A 21498-nucleotide genomic window follows, 5' to 3' on the forward strand; every position below is an offset into this window, starting at 1 on the left:
AAAGCATATTTTCTTCTGTCTTGAAAGAGATGGTTTCAAATGAAAGTTTAAGTTTGAAGGAAATTGAAACCAACATGGAATAACCATTGTTTAAAACCTGCACAGCAAAGTTGCCTTCCATTTTTCCATAAGGAGAGGAAAGGATTATTAGTTGGCAAATATTTTTAAAATGAAAAAATTTGATTCAGAATTTAGTTTCTAGGCAAGGTGATATTCCCAATGTAATATATAATAGGGAGACTGCATTGAGAAAATATAGTCAGGCTGTTAAACAGATCAGCTTTGAGGTAACAGCTCTGCAGCAGCACATAAAAGAATAGCATTAGTTAGACCATAGTTTCAGCATGATAAAGCAAATTAATCAATATGAAAAACAGATTAAAAAATCCTTTCTAATTCATGAATAAACAACACAATCATTCATTTAAGAAGAATATAATTATATTTTATTAAAATAATTGCTTTCAAGTAATTTTAACATGTATTACAAATCAATGGTGTAACCAAGAATTAAAAAAATCAAACCAAAGGATACAACGTTTAAACAACATTCTGAGAGTTTACAGGTGCTCACCAAGTAAACTGTGTAGATCTTCAGGACACAGCTACAGTATCATTCTAGACAACAGATCATCCAGGTACACAAGTACACAAGTCTCACTGTTTTCAAATTAAATTTAAAATGTCAATAATTTAAAAAATACAAATTATTTAAAATTAATATTATGCCAATCTTTACTTGTCATATAGTTCAATTTTAAAGCATAAAAGCTACAGTATCAGCCTGAAATTTATCTGATATGCATAGTCAGAGGTTATAAACTAGCTTTTAGGTCCTTTATTTCTATTGTTTTATCAGAATGAAGTTTAGCAATCTCTTGCTTAGTAAACCCATACTCTAGAAGTATCTCTTCTGTGTGCTCTCCTATAAAAGGATCTCTTTTACATGATGGAACAGCAGGAGTCCTTGATAGAACAGGAGCAGGTCTAGGACTTATCTCTCCCTCAACACTTTTGATAAAAGAACTTCTTTCTTTGTTATGCTGATGTGAGGCAGCATCCTCAAAGGATAGAACAGGGGTCACACAGGCATCAGTGCTATCAAATATGCTGCACCACTCAGCCTGTGTCTTCTGTGCAAATATGGAGGCAAATTTCTTCTTCATTTCAGGCCAGCTGGAGAAACTCATCTGAGCAGGGAGTTCATCTAAATTTAGCCCAAGACCTGAAAGGAGAAAAGCAAAGTTTAACTATAGTACAGCTTAGATAATTTACTAAGTGCTTCCCACAACTAAGTATATTCCTCAAGAAGATAATATTTTGCAGGCAATACTAAAGTCACTTTGAACTTTATTTGGGTATCTGTGCATGGCAAGGAGCAGAGGAATAAAATGTTCTATGATACTTGCAATTAAAACTAAACTACATCAGCTACAACCTTTTAAGTACATACCTGTAATTAGCACTCATTTGTATGAACACTACACAGAAGTAGCAGCTGTCTCGAGGTAATAATATTCTGAGAAAAGCTTGCATAACAGGTATCATATTCCCTACCTGGCACTAGCAACACAGAAATCTGCTGAATGGATCCTGGACTATTGGGACACACAAGACAGATGATAGACTTTGGACCTGGTTAGCATAAGAGACTTGATAATCAGGATGCCTTGGCAAGAGCAAACTTTGGCAAAGAGAACTCTGAGGATTAAATCAAGACTAGCTGAAGATTAAATCAGACTGACTCACCAGAAAAGAAAATTACATCAAGTTCAGCAAGCAAGAGATGTTCTAAAATGTGCAAGTTTGTTTATGTGATGATTAACCCAATCACTGTAGCAAAACACTACTAGCCCTCCTAGAATAGTACATAAGCATATGTTGTCCACAATAAATTTGGATTCTTCTGACCATCTCTCAGAGTCTCCCCATGTCTCTCATCATTGCTGATACTGCACTACAGCAATACACTTATTTCTCAGGGGCCAGCACATCTGCCAGAGCTGCACATTCAGCAGGCTACAGTGTCTGAAGTTCAACATGATGGGGCCATTTCTAGGCCACAGATGAGAAGATGGTGTGATGGATGTGCCCAGCTCAATCCACATGTGGCAGCTCAGCTGCAGGTGCCTGCAGGCTGAGTGACCTGCTTCTTCACTCCACTGTCCAGGGGCTCCAGCAGTATCTCCTGCTCCCTCTGCTCCAGCTCACTTCCCAGGTTCCACTTCCCCCAGCCTTTTCACTCACTATCTGCTCAATAACCCTGCTTTCCATCTCAGTTGCAAGGACCACCCAGGCATGCACTAAGCACATTCCTTATGAGACACCAGAGCAAACCATGGGCACACAGGCCTTGTAATGACAATTTCCTGAACCAGGCAAGTCCTAGGCCTATCCCTGAACTAAGCATCACATCCCTTCTCACTGGGGAGCTTACATTTCTTCTGTGCTGCCAGCTTCCAGTATCTGTTTCTATTCTCATGGATTCTGCTCTCTGCAGTCTGCTCTTTCATTCTGCTACTTCAAGGAGATGCAAGAATTTTTATCACTTATTATAGAGATTATCTCAAAAAGGAGGTAGAAAACAAGAAGGAGAAAAGGCAATTGAACTACAGTTTCAAAATGGAGATAGTACAGAAATATAAGCAGAATATAGAAAGAAATCAGAAGTAATATACTGAAGACTGTTCTAACAGTCACACTTTGAAATTCAGGAGCATGAACACAGCATGAAAAATTCAGAAAAAACAGGGATGCAAAAGAAGCTAATTTGAGAAATCAGAAGACTACTATCACCATAATGCTTCACAAGTAACAAAAAAGAATGAACTTCTTAAAATACAGCAGTTCCCTGTAAAAGGCAAAGGAAATGTAGAGTTCCACAAAACTGATTTTTGAGCACTCTTTTTTATATCTTTGGTTACCTGGTATCAGATTGATAATTAGACTAACAACTGTTACAGGCTTGGGTAATAGAGAGCTGTTTGCAGGCAGAATTTACACAGACCTCCTCTTGTCTTTAGCTGTAGATAGGCAGAAAAATATCTTGTCTTTCTATGGCTTCCTTACCACTGAGTAAGGTAGATATACTACTGCTTAAACATACAGGGGAGAAGAAATGGAGATAATTCCTTTTCTTCTGCTCCTTAAGTTCTTTCTCTCCATTCATAATCTGTACAACATGCACTTCTTGGGGCTCACAGTGCCCCCCCCCTCCCCAAGTTTAATACAGTATTTAAGAATTTCACTGTTGATCACAAGATTATTAAACATAGTTTTGAAAATGAATACATGCTTTGAAATTGCATTTTGGTACTTCAAAGGAAAACACACAGAAATTGCCAGTCTCCAGCCTCAGAAGCACAGCCTTGCAGTTGTTCACTCCCAGAAGAAATGCATCACAGTCAAAGACAAAATAAGCACTTTCACATCTTATTAGAAATGCCTGTGGATACCAGGATAAATGACACTACAAATGATCAGTCTTTATGGTTTTATCAAGCCATGTGCACCTTAAATCACTGACCTTCCTCTCTTGTGTCCATAACCATTCATGTAATCCTAAAAATGAGATCAGCTGAGAGTAACAAACTGGTTGAATATCATGATTAAATAAAAGCTAGCAGTATTTTTAAAATTAATTTTATTATTGATTTTCAAAGTGTTCCACTAGAGACTTACAGTGCAGTATAGTTTATTTATGAACTATGAGGTAAGGCAAATTTACCTTCCACAAAAGGAAAGTAAATACTCACTACCTGAGCTTTTGTCTCCAAGCACGAAGTCTTGTCAAGTGGAAACTTTGTTTCACAGTACTCATTTTCTTATTAAGCAAGGCTTGCTTTCTAGCAGCCAGTCCAACATGAGCAGAGCTCTACCATTATCCCATTACACAATTATTTTTGATGATTGTGGCAGATGGGAAGTTGGCTGAGCCTCACTGCACATTCTCTGGCAAACTGGAACAATATGCAGAACCTGGAATTTAATATTACATGCTCATTTTCTGCTTACCACTGAAGACTTCAGCTTTAAACAGGATGAACTGAGAGCATTTAAGCACTATAGCTTCTTATTTTCCAGCCTATGCTCACCATTTGTGGTGCAGATGAGCAGTAACAGAGCAGGAGTGACTGACTGAACAAGGAAACTATTAAATGGCATATAATTGTCTGGGATACCACAGGAGCAGAGACTTCACTCAGTGTAATCAAAAGCAAAGTATCATTTACACAGAATATCGTATATAGCAATCACAACTTAGTTCCAAGTCTTTTTGTTTAAATTTTCATCTAGGAGTTTTTGTAAGGAAAAGCCCAGTCAACCTACTTCAGTACACCTTTGAAATTATTTTTGAAAAATGAAAAATTGTCTTCCTATAATGATGTAGCTTTAAATCTCCTCCAAATGCTATAGCTTTACTGACAAATATCCCCACATCGTTTATTGATGGAGCAAACTGAAATCTCTACTTCTACAGAACTTCTTAGACAAACTCTACTAAAACCAGGCACTGATTTAAAGAGAAAGAAACCATCAAAATTCATTAGATAAATCAGTGAAGCTGCTTTGGTATGTCAGAAATTGAAAGAGTTTTTAATATTTTTTCAGTCATACCATTTTAAAAGCAGAGTTTTGTTCAGGATTTTATTGGTTTAACTTGCTAATTTTCTTTTCAAAAATTTATGGTCATAGCAGAGTCATTTTGAAATTATGTTGCCATAACATGACTGAATAAAATCATCTAGCATGGGAAATCTTAATTTTGTCCAAAATAACAGCTGCAAGGTGAAGGTCATTGTTCTTTTTCTGACCAAATAAAATTTGTTCTCACTGTGAGAGGGAACTGAATTTCAGAATATCCCATATTTCAGAAGAGAATAGTGAATTTTCATTAAACTTACTATGTAAAATTTTTTCTCTGATCAAAGTTTCTGAAATTTAAGAATATTTTAGGAAGTTGATTAGGCCCCCAGTACTACCAGGCCTCACTGCAAATGCATCCACAGCTGTACTCCAAGCTGACATACTCAATTACCACAACTGCAAATGTTGTGAAGCAGCAGGAGCCTGGCCCTCTATAGTATTTGTACAATGTTTAAGGCTTATCATAATAAATAAATTAAAATAAAACATAACATTATGCATAACTGAGTCTAAAACATAATGAGGAAACTGTTTGCCCATGTTGCATGTGTCAATATAACAATGCAGTATTGCATTCAGTATATCAGCAGGTTTTTAATACAGTACACAGTACTTAACAATTACAAAATGGAGAGTCCTGTGGAAATCCTTCATAATGATGTAAACTATGTTTTTTAATGGCTTCTTAATTTTTTCCTTCTTTTTTTAAACAGAAGTAATACAAATAGGAGTACTGAAGTAGTATGAAAGGGGTACCATAGAGTAGGAACTAAAGTCCAACACTTCAGTGACTGTCAGTGCTTTCCACATCAATGTAAGTGGACACTAAGTTCACCTTGTGTAACCGACTTTACACCATGTAACTCAGAATCAAACCTTTACTCTCACCTGCTCCACAGCATTTACTGTGTTCTTCACACCCCTTGTAGCCTGGCTGAAGCAAGACTAAGCACCTATTGCTAAAAACAGAAGAAACGTGCAGAAGCAATTCACAGGTCAGTTGAAAATTCTGTCTCTTTCTGTTGAAAGACTAAGGTTTAACATTAGTAGCAAATGTTTCTTCCATCAGATTTTTCATAAGATGCCAAGGCATTTTTAGCTATTTATTGTCTGATTTTTTGTAGTAACAAAATTAATACTGGCAAAAGGACTACAGCTTGTCTGTTAATAGCAAATAGTCAATAGTGAGCCCAAAATACTTTTCTATTCCATCTATTTTACATAGCTTCAGTTTCTCATTAAGCCTTTTTGAAATGTGTTTAATTAATAAATTTCTGGCAATTTCTGGCAATTGTCCCTGCTGAGCACAATCTACAAAGCCAACAATATTCTCAAACTAATGTGCTCTGTTTTCTTAAATTTAGTTTCCCCCTGCAACCTCCTTTAAAACTTTCCTCACCACATCATTAGCTGCACTTGAGTCCAGCACTGGGTTCCTACTGGAACTCTGCAGAGAAACACTGAACTGAACCAAAACCAAAAGGAAATCAGTTCTGCTTTGGCTAGGCAGAATTCTGTGAGCAGAGACAAATCATTCAGACAGAACACTCCTTTCTCAATTCTGCAGTCTTCAAATCTCCAAATGACATCTGCAACACCCATATCCTTGTATTCTCATTCTATGGGAGTGGCAAAACTAATCTACCCTCTGAATATGGACAGAGAGACATCAAGTGGTTTTTGAATATATTTTATCTGGAACAGCACCAAATTGCTCACCAGCAGAAGTGACCAGAAATATGGAGAAAAGCTATGAAATGAAATCATGGAAATTGTAACTGAACCATAACATTTTAAATCCACTTCAAAGCTGGAGTTAATACCTGGAATAGACGACTCAGTCTAAGTCAAAGATCCTCAGATTTGTGAAAGAGTGACACAATTCTCACAGGCACTTTTCTCTTCCCAATAATATTCAAAGGTTTAAATTCTGAATTTAATTTCTGCAATAGGAATCCCAGAAAGAAAATAATCCCTAAGTCACAAGAAGGTTCTGCTCTCCTAATTTAGTGCACTATTACTTCAGGAAGATTTAAATCCTAAGTACTGGAAGGAATAAATATTTCCTACGTGAAAATCCCAAGAGATCACGATATGCACCTCAAGCAAAATAACAAAAGAGCAGTTACTTTAAATTCAATATTGTGAGAAAGTCTTGAGTTTGGTCATTTAGTTTAAACAACACACTTTTACAAAACAAACAAAGGAAACTCACCGAGTGTATTCAAGTGAAGATAGTGATACAATTAATGGCAAAAAAAATTCCTCAAATACTGCAGCATATATGTTGGATTTTTTAAACATGGCAGAAACAGACTGAAACATGTGAAACAATGATTTCAGTTCTTGTCTACTTAGAAGTGGATACTCATTAGTTCTTTATTGCTGGAATAACTATTTTTGAAACCTCAGCTGTTAAAATCAAGCAATTTCTCTGCACTGTAAACATAAGGAGTACTTTCAAACATGAAAATAAAGTCGTCCACTGTGGGCGCCCACCATGAGCAGAAGAATTCACAGTTGCTCTAATTTTAAGCTCTAAATTTCTGAGAAACAAGTAAAAAAAAAAAAAAAGCAGAATTTTAGCATTTTCCTCAGTAAAGAGTCATTTAAAGAAGACAGAGACCATCAGTGACTATGTTATATCACCTGGCCACTGGTTTCATCCATCACAGGCTTATCTCTATATAACCTGGCTGAAAGAGAAAAGCCCAACTCTTGCCCTGTAACAATGATCAATAAAAGAAGGCAGGACTGTCCAGAATAAGTCCACAGAGAAAGAGTCACAAGCAGAACCACATCCCACCACAGAATTTTGGTGGTTTTTGAACAAGTATAGATTCTATCCCAGTCCTGTAGCTTAAGAGTGATTCAACTTAGTCTCCAAAGACCAAAATACTCCAGACCACAAATACTGCAGGCCAATGTTTGATCACTTAAGCCAAACATTTGAGTTTGGGTATTTGAGTGTGCAGCCTTATTTTCTTCTCATTTGCATTGTACTTAATACAATACTAAATTCTTTCATGAATTGTTTCTATTTTCATAAATTCTGTATTGAAAGCATGGCAATCTATCAGAGAAGCACAACGGAAAAAAAAATAATTAAATAACCAATAAGAAGTTAATAGTTCATGTGATAAAAGGGTTCAGCACACAACAAGTTCAGAAGTAAAGATCCACCTGAACATTTGTTTTAATTTCATACAGTTAAATATTTTGCATAACCCATTTTAATTTCTTGAAAAGATAAATCATTATTTATGGTTATATTTAAAGAGCCTTATATAAATATTATATCCACAGCTAGACACTAAAAGCAGTCTGAAATTGTGTGGTGGAAATTAATTATTTCAGCAGAATTTGTTTTCACAATAATTTTTTATATCAAGAAATACAATGAACTACTTCCAGTGAATATTCCTTTCTGAAACAATTTAAATAGGTTTTATTTTTAATTATAGTACAAATAATAGAAATTGCTTGAAATTCTATTTGCAATTCGAAGAATTAGGTCTTTTTAAAGTATAATAATAATTTTAAGAAAGTGATTTGCAGAAAAAGTTTTTTAGTGCTTCAGTGATATCATGAACTATCCTTACAACAACTCCAAAAGAAAACTTGCAATTTAAGTGTAGTTGCTGGGGGTGAAAAGGAAATAAATTAATGGCTAGAACAAGAAAGTCAATTAAACTGTTACACAACTACCCAACTAGCTTCAGGAAGTGTTTGGCTTTTACAAAGAAATCACATTTCCCATTACTCAGGAGGAAGTTTTTTACTGAAAGAGTGATAAAGTTCTGGAATGGTCTGCCTGGGGAGGTGGTGGAGTCACCATCCCTGGATATCTTTAAAAAAAGACTGGATGTGGCACTTGGTGCCATGGTTTAGTTGAGGTGTTAGGGCACAGGTTGGACTCGATGCTCTTGAAGGTCTCTTCCAATCTAGTGATTCTGTGAGCCATGCATCATGAATCAAAACCAACTGTGAAAGAATTCACTCAATCATGCTTTGCTGTTATAAAACAAATGCTCCAACCTACTCACCTTTTATTAACTGCTCATAAAATTTAGGTTCAATGGCACCAACAGCCATGAATTTTCCATCAGAGGTCTTGTAGATTTCATAAAAAGGTGCACCACCATCTAGCAAGTTTTCACCTCGAGGTTGGCTCCAAAGTCCCAAATTTTCTGACTTCCACAGGAAAGAACTTAGGTATGCTACTCCTTCTACCTTGAAGATTTAGAGAGGAAAAAAAATAAAAGCTTCAGTAAATTAGTTGGCATGTTACCTAAATTCTGTATAAAACAAAGCAAAAAAAAGCTATTAGCAGTTCTGCCCTTTGCTAAGATTTTTTATGACAGAATCTCTGGTAAGCAGTTCCATTTCTTAAAATTTCCAATTACTGTTTACACTGCATATGTGAAATCATCTAGAACTAGAGAATAAGAAAGAACATAGTTAGTCAGGCAGCTTCAGATGGACAACACACCTTCAATGCACAAAGCTTCCTCGTTAAGCAGTTTAGAGAATGAGTGAGTAATTTCAAGTGATGGTACAAGCTTCTTGGCTCTATACAAATCAGGCATCAGACAACTATCAACACCTTCTAAACCTCTTGAAACAAGGTATCTGCACCAGCCCCATAAATACCTAATGTTTATCCCCTTTAAATATACTGATTATAGGAAGACTGCTATTTTTAGCAGAAATTTTTAAGGAAATAAGATCTCCAACACTTAAGTTAAAATAAAAACTATTCTCCCACTGTCATCACTGGCAGCTACACACACATAGCAAAAGAATCTCTGCATAGACAAGAGTTTGATGGATACAGTGCTAGAAACCATGATGAATCCCATTCTAAACTGCTCCTCAAAATTTTGTCTTTGTGCAGTACACCGAGATGAAAATTCAGTTTGTTCAGCTTTCCAGTAATTAACAAGGTTGTGCCAGTCTTTCAAGAAAAATCACATCCTACAGTTTTGCTCATCAATTAATTTTCTTTCAACTGTATTGAAAGTACTGTAAGCAAAGATAAGCCAGTTAAGAGTGTATGGCCAGAAACATACCAGTAGAACAAATTAAATCCTAGCTGTATTATTCTGAGTATCACTTGATTCATGCATTTTCAGCTGCATGAAACTAACCTAATACTGTCTATAGAGAAAAGCATAGATACTGTATCAAAAAAAAGGCTAGTAAATTTTCATGTAGAAAGATCTATTAGTTTATACATTTCTATGCAAAAATTTAAAACATGCAAATTGCTGAAGCATGCAGTTAAGAGAGCTTCTTCATTTAATGTGTGTTACTTGGGCTCTGCTCTAGTATTGCTTCAAGGAATGGAATACTTCTATCCTCACTGTCACATGTTAAAGTCAATTAAAGTACTTTTATATGAGAAAATACTGCATACCTTCATTTACATATCTGAAAAATTATTGCAAGGATGTTAAAATAAAGTTTGTTTTACTAATGAACTGATCTTGCACTGCTTGTATTAACAAAAAGTAATACTACACAAAAAGCACTGAAAGTAAGGATAATAAAAGACAGGGAAAATATCAGAAAAAGCCCTAACTGAAAATTAGATTTTGGTGCTTAGTCAGCAGCTGTACAATACCTATGTGCTACTTACCCAGGAAACACTTAAAATAAAACAGCCCATATGTTTTTGACTGGTATAGGGACTTCAGAAATATCCCTGTCTGGGCAACTGGACAGCTAGGTTCTGCCTGAGGCCCACCACAATTCAGAGACAAGTAAAGAAAGTGTCTTAACATCTGCACCAGACTTCCAAAGGCATGTAAAAATAACACCACACACTCACTAATGTGGTCACCTTCTTTTACAACATGAAAAGGATAACATGGAGAGACTCCACTTAAGTGTAATTGTAGAATGATTATAGTAAGAATTACATGTTTCGTGTCTCTCTCATGTTAAGAACATCTGCAGTCTCTGAAGCAGGCACAAGAATCCAGAGGCATCACCCTAATGGGTGACCTGTCTGCTCCGCAAGCCTTCTGTTCTTTCCACAGACTGAAAACAGCTCAAACAAAAGTGGGAATCAATCCACACCAACCTAAACTATCCTTGTGACTGATGAAGGCTTCTAGGATGTGGGAGTTTTGGTTTTGAGTACCTCCAGGCTGAGAAAAACCTGGAACCTCAGTCTTCTGTTGCATTGCTAAATGCTCCTGCCATGAGACTATTATGCAAGCTATCACTACCAGCTTGCCTTCCTGAGGCTGTCTTTTCACAAAGAGTGAGTTATGCTCAGTCAGATGCCCACCATCAGCAGAAACTCTGTGGCTGAAACTCTAGTGAACCCCAGCTGTGGCCCTGACTCACATGCTCCAGTGTGGTGCAAGAATGCAGAGGTACAATCCTGCCTACTGTGTCACATCGCAGTGTCTCTCCACGTGGCAGCTATCTGGCTTCCTGTAAGACAGACATGATCCCTACAGGGGCAATGAGAAGGGACACCAACCAGCAGGAATCAATTCAGGCCAGGCCCTTAATTCTTCTGAAACAGACAGATGAAATGCAGGACCCAGTGTCTGCCTTTTGCACAGTGCAGTTTCTGCTGTAGAAAATTCCACCATGTGTCTGAGTCTTTAACATATTCACACCACCTAAATTGTACAACAGCTTAAATAAACAGTCTCTTAAACAAAAAACAGTCTTAAAGCAAAACAGCTGAAATGCTGCAGTGTTGTGATTTTTAAAACAATTTCTTCCACAAAAAAAACCCTTAGGTGTGAAAACAGGCTCATCCACCAGTCAATTTACTGCAGTCTTTACTGCTGATGATGCACGGATGATTTTCATCAGCTGTGTCACTGAAAGTCTATTCAAGAAATAAGGAATATGACCAAAGGCCAGGTAAAGTACATCCTGTGATACTGGACAATATTCCTTCCATTTCATAGGTCACCACGCACATCAGCAGGGAACTGTAAATTCCACAATTCTGATGAGACAAGAAAAAATTGGAAGAGACAATTTTAAGAGCTTCAAAAAGCCCCACAACACATTCCACTCCAAATGAGCTACAAATTTCATTAGAACATTAGCAGACTTAACTGATTCCTCTTCTAACAAATTCCTTTAATTCTCTGAACTATGGTAAAGAAAATTTTATAATATTAAAACATACAAGTATCTTTTTCAGTATTTTAAGACTTGTCACAATTCCCCACAGTTTTTCTTTCACAAATACACAATCTCCTTCAATTCTTCTTTTAGGTCATGTTTTTAGAGGAATGATTTTTGTTGTGCTACTTGGACTTCCCCAAATTAGCAACTTTTAAAGACGATGGTCAGCATCTGAAATATTATTTTCCTGAGACTTCATAAACATTGAATAGGTTAGAATAATTGCTTCAGAAACTTTGCTGGCTCTATTTCCTGTTTATACATCCTAACACAGTATGTATGTGTTTTGTAACAGCATGATATTGTTGACTCATGTTCAGCTTGTGACTACTACAAACCCCCAGGATTGTACTTTAGCCAATTGTTCTCTTACTTTACTGCATTTGTGCAGCAAATTGTTTCTGCCTACAAAGAACTATAGAGCAGCAATGTCCATGAATGGCAGCTAGTTCTTTCAGGTCATTGCTCCAATCTGAAAAGGTCATTTGCAATTCCAGGTCCAGCATACTTGTAGTCCTTCACATATGTGTATCATCTGTAAATTTACTAAACACAATCTCTCATCCATCATTCAGCTTATTTGAGAAAACGAAGAAAAAAACCCCAACAAACATCTATAGAACTCCACTTGTTAAGTTTTTAATTTTGACAATCAACTACTAAAAACTTTTGTTGAAGTAAAAACATCAGTCACGTTTTGCACTGTTCCCATAAAATTTTCATCTAGACCATAATGCCACGGACTGCTTCTGAGACCATCATGTGAATTTGTCAAAAACTTACTGAAGTCAAGAAATCCAACATCTCTTGCTGCTCTATGCTCTTCAAGACCCCTTCAACAAAAGGATTTTAATTAATTTAAATTAAATTTTTTTAACTAATGTAATTCTTTTCCAATTTATATTTAAGGCCAAACCATAGTCTTCACTGTACAATGCCTCATAGGGAGGTCAAATTTTAAGCGCATGCTTCTTTAAAAAGAAAAACACAAGAATAAAAGAGGAACACCTGCAGATAACATAAGTTTCAAAGATCCATGTAAATAGCTATTTTCCCTCTATGTATAAGTGGGTGGCCTTCCACTGGAAAAATATTCATCATTAAGCTAATTTAGCCTTCCGTTTATTTTACAGCACATTCACAAAGTGTTTGAAGTTGGCTTCTTGGCAATGATCCATAGTCAGTGTAACTATCCTATGAAACAGTGTTTCTAAATAAGATATGACCTGTCACAAATTCATAAGAAGATGTATCTTGAATAAAGCTAATGCAATTTTTACTCCAACAGTATTGTCATTTTTGCTGTTATGCAGCAAGCCAATTGTTTATTATACACCCTATCTCCATACACCACAATTATTCTTCAAATATATAGACCTAATACTTTGTGAAGAAGGCAGACAGGCAAAAGCAGGCAGGGGGGAGAGGCTGCAGTATGTGTTTCATGGCATAAGGATGCTGTGGCAGCAGTGATTAATGAAAATTGCTTGCGTGTGAAGGAATAGCCATTTTATGAGATCACTCACTTTTCCTTTCCCAACTTCTCAGTTTTAAACCTTACAATCTCCTCCCTTTCCCAGATTTAGAGTAGGAGAACACCCAAACAAGCCTAAGAAACCCCAAGTTCCTTGAAAACAAGCTTACCATACTTGCATCAATGACCTGCCCTCTGCCAGATGTGGCACGTTCAAAGAGGGCTACAACAATGCCCAGCGCACACATGACACCTCCACCAGCAAAATCAGCCAGAAGGTTTACAGGTGCATAAGGATTTTCATTCTTTCTACCCAGCTTTGACAGCACACCTGACAAAAGAAAAAACAAAGCAAGGATAAGCATAAAATTATTATAAACATTCATTTCTACAATTGAAAGTTCCATTATTTTCAAACCATGCAAATAAATAAGGCATAAAGCAATCTTCTAATGTTTTCTATTTCTGCTTCGCTGACTCTTTAATTCACAAAAGACCAAAAATATATGAAATCACATTAGTGAAGATGTAATTAATTAAAGAGATTAACAAAACTTTCACAGATAAACATTGAAATTTTGACTACAGAGGGACAAAATTTTATTTTAAAAAATCCCCCTGTGTGCAGTAATTCTGTATTAGTACTTTGTACATGCACTGAATCTTGCCCATGAAGAGGAACTATGAATATTTCTGAAAGCCACTTTGATAAAGTGTTCTTCTTTGAATATTTTAAAGTAAAAATGCAGATGTATAGTCTTATGTGCTCATAAAAAATGAACTAATAATCATAACAAAGGATGTCACACTGACAACTGTGCTTCAATCCTATCCTCCCTCATCAACTACCTTTGGGAAAAAAAAAAAGATCGCATATAAGAACAGGTGACTGACACTGGAAGGTTATCTCTGACTCCATGCAATGTAAACACAGGGAACCTGTGTTTATGCCAGCAATTATGCAGAAACAGAAGGATTTGGAGCAAAGGCTTTATTTCAGTCAGACCTTTGAATTTGTTAGCATTTCTGTGCCATCCTGAACAATCTCTTTACTGTGACCTTACTCTTTATAGTTGCCTCATAACGATTCCCTTTGGGCAAGCAAGCAAGAAACTGCAGTGTGACCATCCCTCTCCTGTGTCTGTGGCCTGAGGCTTGCAGAATGCATGGTCAGAATTTCCTGAGAATTGCATGGTTCTGATGCACTCTTTAATTAACTAATAGTATAATGCATTTCCTATGGGTAAGCAACAGAGTGCACAGTATAAAAGGTTTCCAAATCCTGTAGTGCAGGAATAAAATCCCTGCTGCTGCCTAAAACCTTCCTTTTAGTAGTCTGAAAAGTTATCACAGGCACCAGAAAATTAATATACCAACTTCTTTAGAGTTCCTAATACAAACTATTTTTTTACTTAAAGGAATCCAAAGATCACTAGGAAAATACTCAGAATATGAGATCTCATTTTTGAGGATTGACACCTGTCAAACACCTTGCTCTATTTCCTTTTAATAGGCAGAAAAACTTGATCTGTGAAATTTCAAGCAAATTATTTTAGAAAGTTATCACTAACCAACACACTAGTAATTAAATCAGCTCCAGAGATAAAAATTACTCTATTTGTAAACCAGAAAGTTACAAACTAAGGCAGGGATGGACCATGCTGTTTTTTTCCCTCCAATAATAGATAAAAATACCCTAATACTTTGAAATCATCTTAACACAAAGTCAAAGTGCTTCAAATGAGACATCTTTTCCTTAACCATTTCTACTCTCTAACAATTTTCCATGAGGGAAGACTGAATCCATCTCCAAAGAAATTTAATTCCACAACATTATGACCCCTCATAGTAGCAGATACCAGATCACCAGGTTTGCACTGCCTCTGCTCCGACCCTTTCTTGGAGCTACAGTAACTACTTTATCCAGTGGGAAGCCAAGAACTTTTGGGCCACTTTCCCTCCTCCTTCTACAGGCTCAGAGATGCATCAGTGACAGAAGCAGTGTGAAAAGCAGGAGATAGGGCCATGCATGGATGGGCAGCACCTGAGGTACATATTTTGTTCCTGTTTGCTACTGCATATTTGGAAAATCATATCCACAACACCTTAATGAAACGTAGCATTTCCACTTTATTTGAAGCCTACTTCCTTTCAGTTGGTATCAGTGGAGACATAGTTACAAGCAAAAAAGCACAAGATCTCAATTGTCTTGGGTTGCCTAGTTTTTCTTTGCTCAAAAAAACACCTGCTCACAAGCACATAAAATAATCTGCAGCCCTTTCAGAATTATAAGTATACAGAGTTTATAGGAGAGGTCCGATGAAGAAAATATTCAGTCCTCTCTTCAGATAAACATTTGAATATTTTATTAAGATAGAATAGCACAAAGGAAGGAAAACCATGTACAGCCTGGGAAGACATGCTGATCCAGCCTGCAACAGCTCGCTGCTGCTGGAAAAACAAACAGCCTGTACATGTTTCCTCCCTTCATGTGCTGACTGCTGGTTGGATCCCTCATTCAACAGAACTGCTTCACCTTAATAACCTGGGAGAAAACATCCTCATTTTTTCTGACCAGTTTTTGACTTGTGAGGAAGTTTACAGAGGAGCTAAGCAAGTGCTACAGCTGACTGAAACATCAGGAAAAAGCACAGTGAAAGGAAAGCTCCATTTCCCTGACAGCGACACTTCAGATCAGCTGTTTTATCAGACAGCACCTCATACAAATTTTGAGCTATCTGCTTTCAACAAGTTCTGATCAAAGGGAGGAAAGACACTTTATTTAACAGGAAATTTTACAGCCTACCTGATAAAGCCAAGTAATTGATGTCATGACCCGCAGACTTGGCATATTTTCCTGTCTGGCCAAAACCAGTAAGTCTAGCATAGATGAGTCTGGGATTCTCCTGCAGAAGCACCTCTGGGCCAAGCCCAAGTCTTTCCATGACACCTTGAAAAGACATAAGCAAGGAATTCAAATTCACATTTAATAATACTCAAAAAATAATGGCTCAAAGTTAGATTATACAACAGCAGAACTCAACTGCACTTTATGAAGTAGTACATTCTACTTCAGTGTCCATATTACAACATGAACATTATCAACATACTGCATAAATTTTTAATACAAACCAAGTGGAAATTAGGCTTTAGGGATCTTTTTTTCAGCTTTTATTCCTGTTTTACTCCTCCAAAAGTCTGACAGAAAATCACGTACCACTGGACTCGAGAGAGAGAAAGCTACCAAAGGTTTGTAAAACAAGGAAAAAAGAGAAAGAGAAAACTCTTACATTTTCTGTATTAAAATCACTTGAAATGTCATAATATTTTAATGCAATATACCCTCCTCACAGTTTCTCAGTACCTCATGTTCCTGTGTGTTTTAACTCACTGATGTGACTGGACCATGCCACTATTCCACAGATGATCTGTTGGAACCACACACAAGTAAATGTGTTCTTTTTTAATAATAAGGAATAAGGGAATAAGGAACTTTTAGAATCAGTGGTATATAAGTTGAATCAGCATGGATTTACAAAAATCAAGGCTAAAATTTTAATCTCACAGTCTTAAAACAGTGGTTGTAAGAGAAGAAATTTGAGTTGCAAATAAATTGTACTTTCTTACTGGTTCGGTGCAGTTTGGTCAGACTTTTACCAATGATCTATAATGGCACTGCAGGACCACATAATGTGGAATTGAAGGGATAACATAATTTCAACACCTGTTCCACCCCAGAATCTATTCCAGCTTGTTTCACAAAAGTAATCCATACTTTTACTACATCACCAATTTCATTCAGATCCATTTCTATTGTACTAATTACTGGGCAGCAGCAAGTGATTACTCCCAAGAAGAAAGCAGTTAAATTTGGCAAAATACATGATTTTCAAATGCACAAGTGGAAACAGGCTGACAAATAACCCCTCTGGTGGTACCAAGTCATTGTTGTAAGGTCAGACATGCCTTGCAAGAAACTTCTGCAGCTTGGACCCTCACCTGCTCACTGTTTTCCAGCAGTCTCATGATGGGTCACAGATTTGCCTAGTTCATTTACAGGCCCTTACAACCTGGTATCTAGTTACAAAATCGTCTGTACTTCCAACTGTGAAAAAAACCCAGCAAGTGCCCATAAAACCAAAGAAAACAAAATGAGGAAAAACCAGGAGATCAGCTACTAGGAAAAAGTGGGATTTACATCTTCATTTCTTTTTTGCTCAGCTTCTGGGGAGTAAAACAAACAATTTTTCAAAGGAAAATACTTACTTGTGACACACAATCTGTCCATGATGTACGATGTTTAACTGATGAAGTCTCCTATTTCTAAACTGTCTGTAAAATTGCCAAAGCATTTCAGCCAGCCCCTCAATGAAGCTTGATTACAGAACGGCTTGGGTTGGAAGGAACCTGTAAAGGTCACTTATTCCAGAGCAGAGACATCTTCAACTAGATTTGCATGCACAGAGCCCTGTCCAACCTGACCTTAACTGCATTTTTTCTAACACAACAGCATCCTCAAGGATACTGACAGCACCCAGGGATACTGACATAACCATCAGCCCCTGTGTACCCTGTGTACGGCTTATAAATGGAGGGAACATGCTAAACCTGAAATGTCTATTGGTCTTAAAACAGCACCAATTTTGCTACCGAAAATCAGATGTTAAGCATCCCTATTTGTCGGAAATTAGTAAATATGCATACTGTAATTAAAAAATGAACTGAAAGTTCTCTTTAAAAGACAGTTTTGAAAAATTGAAAAAATTCTGTAATTGAGTATTTGAAGAATTTGTCTTACTTTTAACCTAATGTTAAAATTGGAAAGTACCTGCAAACCCCAAGGAAGCTTTTCATAAAGTAGATTTAAGACTGGCAGGAAGTGATCAGATTGTAGAATGCAACTTCCTAAAATTAAACATGATGTTTGAAGATGAAGCCTGTAGTTCATAACTTGGATTTTATCTGAATCAGAGTAACCCTGTATAACAGAATCATACTACTCTATTTAACACACATAACTCTGATATTCCTCTCCCTGGGATACATGCTTTGTAACTGTGTAACCACAATGTCAGACCTCCTGTCTTTCAGAGGCGTTGTAAGCTCAAACTCTCACCGGCACAGCAACCGTGAAGTGAGCTGGACTTTAGCAACAGGCCTGGACATCACACAGGATGGTGCCCCCAGCTCGGGGTGACCCCTGGACTCTGACACCTCCTGTTTGTCCAGGGCTCCACGCTCGGGGTGACCCCTCGGCTCGGACACCTCCTGTTTGTCCAGGGCTCCACGCTCGGGGTGACCCCTGGACTCGGACACCCTCCTGTTTGCCCAGGGCTCCACGCTCGGGGTGACCCCTCGGCTCGGACACCCTCCTGCTCCTCCGGAGCCCGGTCGGGGTCACGGCCGTGTCTGAGCGCTCTCGGCGGTCCTTCCCTGCGGCTGCACTGCAGAAATCCTGCACACAGCGTGCGCCCCCAGGGCTGTTCCCTGCCCGCTTCCCACTCAGCACCGCAGAGGCCACAGACAGACGGGAGCCCCTCAGCGCGGCACCCCGCGGCCCTGCAGCTCCAACCCCGCCCTCGCCCCCCCGGCCCGGCCCGGGCTGCCGCGGCCCCTCACCGTGCCGGAAGGGCTCGATGAGCACGTCCGCCCCGCCGCACAGCCGCCTCAGCACCGCGGCGCCCTGCGGCTGCTTCAGGTCTAGCGCCAAGGAGCGCTTCCCGCGGGCCTGCACGTCTCCGTGCGCTAAGGCCGCGGCGGACTGGGACAGGCGGTCGACTCGCACCACCTGCGCCCCGAAGTCGGCGAGGATCATCCCGCAGAGCGGCGCGGGCGCCAGCCCGGCGAGCTCCAGCACCCGCACGCCGCTCAGCGCCATCGCCACGGCCTGCTCCGCCGCTGTCGAGCGCCCATACATCGATCGCGGAGGCGGCCCGGGGGCTGCCCCGCCCGCTCTCGCGCGGGCCCGGGGGCCGGGGCGGGCTCCTGCCGCCCCTCGCCCGGGGGCACCGGCCCTGCTGGTGCGGGGATTTCTTCACCCCGAGCCCTCATCGCCCGCGGGCGGCTGCACTACCCTCCGCGCCGGCCCCCGGTGAGGAGGAGTGGGCGTTCTCTTGCGGCCGGGATCGGCACGCAGCCATGCAAGGAGCCAGGCACCCCGGCCGTCACACCCGCACCGCCTGAGCTGGGACCGGGGCTCCCTGGCAGCTCCGCAGCCCCCAGACTCACACTGCTAGCTGTCCAATAGCAGAGGCTCAGAGGACCAAATCCTTAAAATAATTTAATCGTGATGCAATAACCAACAAAGAGTGATCTGCTGCCTCCGTGTAGGGACCCCGAACGAAGGAAACCATGGGCTTTTACACCCCTACAGCCTGAGGGCAGGAAAGTCACGGAATCACAGAACCATTCAGGTTGGAAGAGACCTGCAACATCGGCAAGTCCAGCCTTTGAAGTCTGAGGCTGTGTGTCATCGAGTCCAGCCGGTCTCCTGGCCCCGCCACAGGGCCCTGTGCCCCTTGTTAGGAAAAGGGTCAGCAGTTCTTGGCCTGGGGCTCCAGCCGTGCCCGGGGCACCTGCATGGGCCAAAACCCTAGACCCACCCTAGACCCCCGATCACACGACGGGATATTGCGGGACACGTGATTAAAACTCAGGGTTTCTTCTCACCAGATGTTTCTTTATAAGAGGGCTGCCTGGCCATGTTGTTCTTGCGGCATCAGCTGCTTACAGGAACAGACATAAATCCAGAAAGGGTAATGAAATCTTTGGCATTGTATTGACACAGCTTTTCAAGCTTAGCCGCTGCTCGCAGTATTTCAGGTTACCAGAAAGCAAACAGAGCAACCCATGCTGACATTATACATTTCTTTACATTGGTTAGACTACAAAAATCTGTAAAGGCTGCTTATTTGAATGCAGAAATTTTTCTCATTCTACAATAACAGGTCTGTTGCCAGAATACCCTTCATTTTCTGTGCAGACACCAGGTCCTGTAATGCAGGCACTGATTATGTCCACTACTAGGGTACCACCCACAAGAAATGGCCAGGAGAAAAGTACTCACATTTTCATTCAAATGAAGCTGGGTCGTTTTTTTTGTTATCCATCTAGTGGTTAAAGACACTATTCCATGTAAGGGTTTGTTTTCACAGACATTATGATGTTACTGTGACACTGTGTTTCTCTGACTAATTTTCAGTTTCATTTGTCCCCTCACACCTTCAGGTCTTGGAGTTTGTGTTGAATACAAACAGGCAATTTCTGTTGTGTCACCTTTGATTTCACCTGATGCTCTTTAGCTTACCCCATCTAAATAACACCATAATCACACACTGGATAATGTCTGGATTTTGCTATGGTTTAACTGAGCAGTCCTTTGCACCTGCTGTTTAGTTGACATCCAGAATTACAGTGAGTAATCTGTGGCAGAAACATTTAAGTCAGAACCCTATTAAGTTATTTCAGTTTCAGGGAGGTGAGGGCGGCATTTTATGAGCATTAACTCCAATTTGAAAAATTGGATTTTACCAAACCAAAAAAAAAAAACCCACCAAAAAAAAGCCCCAAAAACCCCAAAAAAAACCAAAACAGGCATGACAAAGAAACAGATGTTCTAATTAACCATGAAATAAAGGCTAATGATTTGAGTCCAGCAAACTCTCCTGAAGCAGCAAGTTGGCCAGCAGAAAATATGTGTTTTAAACAAGGAGACCTTCTCTACCATGGGCTTGCAGTGTGCAAAAAACAGTGTGATGTTCATCTATGTGACGCCACTGAATATTTCTCATTAATAAGCAGCAGCAAACAGAAGGGCCTATGACTTTGTCATTGCAGAGGTAATGGGGATAGGAAAGGAGTTGTTTTGGGATTGAATCCACACTGTGTCATAGTGCTTGTGTGTGCTTTATTGTATTACATCAGTGAGTTGCTATATCTGTCATCCTGTGAAATTCATCTTTTGTCACAGTCAGTGTTAAAAGACTGAAATTATTTTTATTGTGAGTTATATCAGTATGTCTTGCAGAGGTGTAGGCACTTTTGTAATACACACTGCATGCCAGACTTTTACATTTGGTCTCAGATTTGTTGGTTACAATTACCCGTACATTTCAGTCCTTAGGAAAGTACTAAGGCAACAATGTGAAATTACAGCAGTACTCAAAGTCTGGATTCTCCTCTTTCACATGTATATTGTTTACAATTTAGTCCAT

General features: G+C 39.1%; 1 protein-coding gene across 1 annotated transcript; it reads right to left on the bottom strand.

Annotated features, from left to right (window-relative positions):
- Nucleotides 1-423: 423 nt before the first annotated feature.
- AMACR (alpha-methylacyl-CoA racemase) lies at nt 424-19413 on the bottom strand. Its single transcript, XM_064403248.1, has 5 exons — nt 18905-19413; nt 16092-16235; nt 13456-13616; nt 8694-8880; nt 424-1225 (listed from the first exon to the last, which is right to left on the bottom strand). Exons 1-5 carry the CDS (start codon nt 19200-19202, stop codon nt 816-818), a joined length of 1200 nt encoding a protein of 399 aa, XP_064259318.1. The 5' UTR covers nt 19203-19413; the 3' UTR covers nt 424-815.
- Nucleotides 19414-21498: the final 2085 nt, after the last annotated feature.

Source organism: Passer domesticus, chromosome Z (genome assembly GCF_036417665.1).
Source record: "Passer domesticus isolate bPasDom1 chromosome Z, bPasDom1.hap1, whole genome shotgun sequence".
Lineage (NCBI taxonomy): Eukaryota > Metazoa > Chordata > Aves > Passeriformes > Passeridae > Passer > Passer domesticus.